The sequence below is a fragment of the Meles meles genome, chromosome 19 (assembly GCF_922984935.1).
Source record: "Meles meles chromosome 19, mMelMel3.1 paternal haplotype, whole genome shotgun sequence".
Taxonomy (NCBI): domain Eukaryota; kingdom Metazoa; phylum Chordata; class Mammalia; order Carnivora; family Mustelidae; genus Meles; species Meles meles.
The window spans coordinates 6,720,185-6,727,495 of NC_060084.1; the positions used below are offsets into that span (position 1 = coordinate 6,720,185).

Sequence of the window (7,311 nt, forward strand, 5' to 3'; positions counted from 1 at the left end):
GCTCCATAAATAGTTTCCTAGTGTCCCCTAGGCCAGGCCTGGTGCTGGGTGATGAAGACACAGCAATATGAACAGAACAGAAACTCTCCTAGGCTGGAGAATGGCAAGCTGATCGTTGCAAAGTAGAGTGGGGCATGTACCTTCGACACAGGCCAGATTCAAGAGCAGAATGGGGAAAGGCAAGCAGTTGAGAGGACTCTCCATACTTCCCATTTTCCAGCCAGTTCCAGATTATGCATAGAATTGAGTCTTTCATGCTACTGCGTATATATATTTTTTAAATTTTCTGTACATTATGTTTTGATATCTTAAAAAAACCTTTCTGGTTGGAGGAGACTGTCCTTCCCTGGACTAGTCAATTCTTAGAGGTATCAAAGGGCCCAGCATGTCTTTGAGATGAAAACTAACCAATTCAGAGCCAGATCTCCTCTCTCTGGCCCATGCACTCCCAGAGGCAATATTCCTCTGCTTTCATTACCCCAGGGCCAGGTGCTAGGCAACCAGAGACCACCCACCCCCCTAGCCCAAAGCCTGCCAACACAAGCCAATCCTGAGCTATTTACTCTGCTCCATCTTGTCTTTCCCCAGAAACCCCAGGACAGGCCATGGCCTATATGCTTCCCCTGCTCCTGTCTTCTGCCTCTGGACCACCCTGGTGCTATCCACTGTGTGCTGGTGTGACATGCTGTGCCTCCTAAAACCTGTGAGTATAAGAGGCTTTGTTCCCAAGCCTCCCTCTGCCTCCTTTTGTGGTCACACCTGACCATCCCATAAAAGAAGACAAAACAGCTACTTACCTTGGACAATGAGTTTTTAGTTTGAAAATCTACTAGAAACTTTTAGAAAGTCTAAGCAGTGTGGGATAACTTTGGTCACGTGCCTGTTTAGCTCACTCAAGGATTTTGGTGGATGGCAGCCATGCTTCTGGAAAGACAGCCATGGCTTGGTCATCCCCGCTGGTTCTCTTGTCTCCAGAGTCTCTATGGAAGGATGTGGAAACTGCCAATCAGTAAGCTGTGAGGGCTCACTTAAGCTACCTGCCATTTCTTAGGGAGATGAGTTAGGGTGAGAAGAGCAGGGATGGTTGCAAACTTGAACCCTAGACAACACAAGTCAGAGCCCAGCCCTACCTCAGTGACCAACCTCGCTTGGCTAAGTCACTCAGCCTCTCTAAGGTTCCCATTTCTGCATCTGCAAAGAGAGGACAAGCATGCCTCCCATGCAGCGCTAATCTGAGCCCCTGAAATGGACCACAAGGGACGTGGCAGCCCAGCGAAGGAGGGTCTTATGGAAAGGAAGCCAGTGTACTTTTACCTTCCATGCACACTGTCTAGAACAGTGTTAATTTCCCTAGGAATCACTGGTAACTTCTGTCTAGGAAAGGAGGGGACTGTTAAGGCTTTGGGCTGTCCGGAAATATGGAACCACTGCTCTGTAGCTGAGTTTCAGTAGTATCTGTTAAGGTTTTGCAAACTCAGAGCTCATGGTTTTCACACATGGGGTCTTTATTCACGAAATCTTAGAGCAAGACACTGGCCTAGAGTCTGCATTCAAAAAAATAACTGCTGACTAGCTTAGAAGAAATATTAAGCAAATATAATGCCTTGCACATATTAATGCCTTGAAATTCCACGGCAACTCTGATATCTCCATTTTACAGATGGGAGACAGACACAGAAGGGGTCAGTAACTTGCCCAAGGTCACACATCTGAGGTGTATGTTAGCTAGGATGAAGATGGGATTCAAACCCAGTGACAATGATGGGGATTTTCAATGTGTTTTGTGCCTACCAGGTGCCAGGCCCTTGCTAGATACCCGGCCCTTCAAAGGATCGTAACAGTTCTGCAGAGGGGATCATCAAGCTCTTTTTACTGCAAGAGGAAACAGAGGCCAAGGGAGGTGAAGTCACCGGCTTGTTGGGCTGGAAGGCGGGGGGGGGGGGGGGGGGGTTAAAGAAAAATGTCATCAGGCTGAAGCCCTGGACACGAACTTCCCCAGCATGTGACCCTGAGCCTGCTAAAGCCCCATGTGACCCATCCCAGGCCTCTTTAAGAACTCAGAGTGTGCTGTTGTGACCTACACCAGCACTGTGGCCAACAGCAATGAGTTCACTGTCCACCTCGTGAGCCAGTCACCTGAACCCGGAATTCTGTCTTATTCAGTCATTTCAGTCTCCCCTCTGGGAGAGCCACTGAACTGGTTGCTTGAGTGACTGGCTCTCCCTTGCCTGGTGAGCAGTCTCCTCAGCTCTGTGCTCTTCCTGTTTTCATCTGAGGCATGTCTGACTCCAAAACCAGGAATCTCCTCCTGTTCTCAACCACCTTCATGAGAAGGCATATCATTTGGCAGCCTGGGCTCTCTGAAAGGGAAGTTTGGCCCCCTTTCCAGGGAGGTTTGTGCTTGTGGCTGGCTCAAGGATGGCCTCTGCAAGATGTCCATGTCCTAATCCCTGGAACCTGTGAAGCTGCTGACTTATAGGGCAACGCAGGCATGATTATATTAACGATTTTGAGAAGGGAGATGATCCTGGATTATCTGGGTGGGCCCAATGCCATCACAAAGGTTCTTACAAGAGGCAGACAGGAGGGTCCGAGAAGGAACTGTGATTATGGAAGCGAGGGAAGTGGGGAGAGTGAGGGAGAGAGAGCAGGTGTGCAAGTGGCTCTGCTGCTCTTGGCAGATGCCGCTGGGGCCACAAGCCAAGGAAGACAGGCAGCATCTAGAAGCTGGAAAAGGCAAGGCAATGGGCCATCTCCCTGAAGCCTCCAACACCTTGATTTTAGTCCAGTTTTGACTTCTGACTTCCATAATTGTAAGAATAAATTAGTGCTATTTTGAGCTACTAAATTTGTGGTTGTCTTTACAGCAGCAACAGCAAACCAAACCAGTACTCTTACCGTCTCTAATTGTGAAGCTGTGGAGCAAGGCCAGGCCGTCAAACCAATGGTTGTATCTGGTCTCCCCAACTGTGTGCATTCCAGGCCCATTGCGGAGCAGGGTGCCGTGCAGCCATGCGGGAATCCTGCCTGTTAAGAGAAAGAGTGGTTTCCAGTTTTCACATCTCAACCAAAAAGCTATGAGATGTGGCCATGGAAAGGAATTGAGGTCACGGTCCCCACATGACTCGCAGCACCCACTCATTCCTTCAGCAGTCATTTCCAGAAAGGGTAGGATATGCCTGGATTGTGCCAGCACTGAGGATACCGAGAAGAACTGACGTCATCTCTGTCCTCAAGTTGCTTACCACCCACAGAGCAGATGGATGAACAGACACCCTCACCACACCACAATAAAGGAAGGCGATGTGACAGGCTCAGCAACGGGGCTGCGTGGAACAGAACCTCACCCCCAGGTAGGGTGAGAGCAGGAGGGTAGGGAGGCTGAGTCTTGAGGGGGAGTAGTTATTGGCCTCGCAAAGGCATGAGGAAAGAACATTCTAGAACCGTGCTGTCCAATATGGTAGCCACGGGCCTCATGTGGCCACCGAGGACTTGAAACCTGGCCAGTCCGAACAGAGATGTGCTGGAGACTGTAAAATACACACTGAATTTCAAAGGCTAAGTATGAAAAAAATATAAAATATCTCATTAGCAATTTTAAAAATATTGATTACATGTGGAACTTAAAATATTTTGGATATGTTGCCTTAAATGAAATATACTGTTAAAATTTGTTTTTGTGTTTGTTTTGTTTTCACTTTTTTTTGAGTGTGGCTATTAGAATTTAAAATTATGCATGTGGCCTGCATTTTGCCTCTGTTGTATAGCACTGCTCTAGAGGTAGCTGCTGCAGTAGACACTGTTGGTGCCCCCCACCTTGTCCTCGTGGTACTGACCTCTCCCTGAAGGTTACTTTCTGCCACTACCTGCAGCTCTCTGCCTGAGGGCTTGGTTTTCACTGCAGGAGCTGCTCTGCCCACAGGCTAGGCAAGCTGGAACACCTTGGCGTTAAACCCCTGGAAGTGGCTGTCACCCAGTGATGGATGGGGAGTTGGACATCGCATGTGACCATTTCCTTGGCCCCAGTTGGGACAATATGAGGCCCAGAGGGCTCAGGTCTGATGGCTCACTGGTCTGTAGCTTGACAATGCCCCCTTTATTGGTTTCCCTCCCAGTGTTTCTTGGGATCATGTCCCAAATTAAACTACTTACATCTGAATTCTTATCGCTGGGGGAACACGAACCGAGAAATCAAAGACCAGCTCAAAGACCAGCAGATGTGCCAGTTGGTTAGCAAGACTGGACTGTAATTTTCGAGTGAGGAAGCGTATGTATTGAGGCTTGAGAGCTAAGCATGAAGCAGGACAAAAGTCATGAGACCACACCAAGGGTGTGGATTAGAAGGTTAGCAGAATGGCAGAGCTTGGCCAGTTAAAATAGGGAATGAGAGAATCAGATTTTTGTGCATGTGCAATTTTTTTCTTGAGATAAAATTCACATAACAAAAAAAAAATCCACCATTTTAAAGTATACAATTCAGGTTTGTTTTTTTTTTAAATATATTCACAATGTTATGCAATCTTCACCATCTAGTTCCAGAACATTCCATCACCCCAAAACAAAGTCTTGTCCTCCTGACAACCACTAATCTACTTTCTAAACATCTGCCTCTTCTAGACAGCTCATATTAATGGAATATGCTCAGATTTGGGGTTTCAAAAGTTGTCTCTGTGGTGTAGAGTGTGGCTGGAGGAGGAGCCAAGAGGAGGCAGGAAGACTGAGCAAGGATGGAGAGAAATAACAGAGAAGAGAGTTGGAGGATGTGGAATGGATAGGATTGGGCGCTTGAGTGAATATGAGGCAGGGGGCCCCACGTCTCTTGCCCTGGGCAACTAAGTGATTAGCGGGGCTCTTCACAGAGACCCAGATGCAGGAGAAGGTGCAGGTGAGGCAGAGCAGAGAGAGGGGAATCTGAACACAAAACCCAGACAGAAGGACACGTATTGAGCACCATGTGCCAGGCACCCGTGGGGGGTGGGGAGCAGGTGCATTTAATCATATCGTCATTGCAGTGACCCTATGTGGTAGGTACAGGCAGACTATTTTACACAAGATGGAAGTGAGGCAAGAAATGCTTAATTAACTGGCCAAGGAGGTCTCAGAGCCAAGAAAGCACTGTCCAACATGAAGCCTGGACATGGCCTCATGGGCAAACGCGGGACAATCTTCCCTTAATGGGCGGCCAATGGTTAGGCTTGACCCAGGACTGGAGGCCTGGACTGAGAGTTGGGAGCACATCCTTCATGGGCCGCTTGGCCTTGGACAAGTCACAGCCCCTCTCCAATCCTCAGCTTCCCTCAAGGAGGAAGGCATGATTTATAGCAGTGATTCTCACACTTGGAAGCAACCAGAGGGCTTGTAGAAACACACATTGCTGGGCTCCACCTCCAGCGAATCTGATTCCATAGGTCTGGAGTGGGCCCAGGAATTTGTGATTCTAACAAGCGCCCAGGTGATGGGGAGGCTACAGGTGGTGGGGTGGAGGTGGGAGAACAGCTCATGTGGATCCAGGGGTCCACTCAGATCTGTAGGTTCCAGGATTCCGGCTTTCTAAAATTGCCAAGGATTTTCGGGCAGTCATTAAACATAAGGCTTACGGGCAGCATGTTCATGGTGTCCCAGAGCATAAAAGGATGGGTATTGGAGGCTCTCTTTTTAAAAATAAAATATTAATTGTAAATATACATGTGTTTTTGAAAAAAATATTTGTCATCTATACAATCTCTATCTTGTAAAAACTTTAAATGCTCCAGTATTAGGAATGCTTGAGATGGAAATACAGCTGATTTTATTGCCCTGTGCTCCCATTAGTATACCCAAGTTTTTATATATGTGCATATACAAAACACACACACACACATAGAGATCATACGTTATCTTTGTAATCAGAGAAAAACACACAAAAAAGCTATTCTTTCAAAAGACTTCCAAGGCAATTCCTTGGTTGAAAAGCTCCCATCTGACTTCCTCACAGAGAAATGCTCACTTGGGAAAAGCCTCCAGATCCGAGTATCTGAAGATGAAAGCACCTGCGTGCCTGAGCCAGCCACTCGCCACTCTCAGGGGCAGCACAGAAGGGGAGAGAGCCGGAGAAGTAACAGATGAAGAAAACAAGACACAAAGCCCACTAAAGGACTGTTCTCGTGGAGGGCCCCACTCTGGGTCTGTTTGACTTCCAGCTCTGCAGGTACTCCAACGCCCCGATCGCACCTGCGAGGACATCAAGACACGCTCTGCATGTGCCCCACCCCCGCATGCACATACAGAAGTGGGAGCCCATGAGCGCCTCTCATGCCATTGATAAGGTAACTTAGGGCACGCAGATTTGCGCAAAGGCACCACCGGTTTGGAATGGGCCATGCTCCGCAGCATCATTCCATTGTCTTCATGCCAGTCGGGGCACCCCCAGGCTCTTCTCAAGTAGTGAGGATGACTCTCCCTCTCCCTGGAAACGGTTTCTGTGTATTAGAAGCACACCTAGATTTTCACAGAGAATACGTCTGGATTGTGGCTCATTCCCTGCTATAGACTGCATTCCAAATTTTCCAGAAATAACTTACAATAAATTGTACCTTTATAAACAGAAAAAAAAAAAGTGTCTGTCTAAATATATGAGAACCCGTGTCTATACGAAATGCTTACCTGTCACTTTGGCCCTCACAGGTTCCAGCTGCTCCTTCTTATTTCTGCCAAATATTATATCCATGGCAGGGGGCGCTGCCAGGGGTGATACTGACAGTGCGCAGACACTCTGCTGTGTTCCAGGCGGCCAGTCTTCGATCTTCGGTTCCTTCTTTTCTTTCCTTTCTGCTCTCCTGCAGCTTCCTTCTACACCTCCTTCCCTCCTGTCGCCCTGAGAGCCTGGTATCTCTTCTCACACAACGGAGTGGGGGGGTTAGTGGGGGGAGTGGGGGAGGGGGAGCTGCGCTGCGGCTGGTGTTATTTATCTGTGGTCAAAGGTCAATTCCCCAGCCATGAGTCCTGTCTAATCTTTAACCCCCTTACTGTAACCCCAACTCCCTTTCCAGTTCCACATCTGGCTTAAGCAAGAAAAGCTACTCTTCTGCTGGGTTTAAACTGGCAGGATAATTCAGTGGGTGCCTTCTGTGTAGGTATGCATCCTGAAATAATCCAACCCAGGAGGTGGAGATGATTTATGATCAGAACAACAGGAGAAACTATCAGGACCTGGGATTAGGGGAGCCCAGAGTGTGTCAATCGCTAGAATTCCTTCTGCACATGATGGGAACTTCTTCAGCAGAGAGAGCTTTTTGTTTTGTTTTGAATAAAGGTCCCTGAGCCTCCCCCTCC

General features: G+C 48.1%; 1 protein-coding gene across 2 annotated transcripts in view; it reads right to left on the reverse strand.

Moving 5' to 3' along the window:
- BCO1 (beta-carotene oxygenase 1) overlaps positions 1-6,911 on the reverse strand; it is a 35,920-nt gene extending 29,009 nt beyond the window's left edge. Inside the window, exons 1-2 of one of the 2 annotated variants that reach the window (XM_045989437.1) lie at positions 6,643-6,911; positions 2,899-3,027 (exon numbers count right to left, since the gene is read on the reverse strand). In XM_045989437.1, coding sequence (XP_045845393.1) covers positions 2,899-3,027; positions 6,643-6,706 — 193 coding nt within the window. In that variant the 5' untranslated portion in view covers positions 6,707-6,911. Of the gene's footprint in view, positions 1-2,898; positions 3,173-6,642 lie in introns of those variants that run through there. The other variant, XM_045989436.1, reaches the window with a different exon arrangement.
- Between the last annotated feature and the right edge of the window lie 400 nt (positions 6,912-7,311).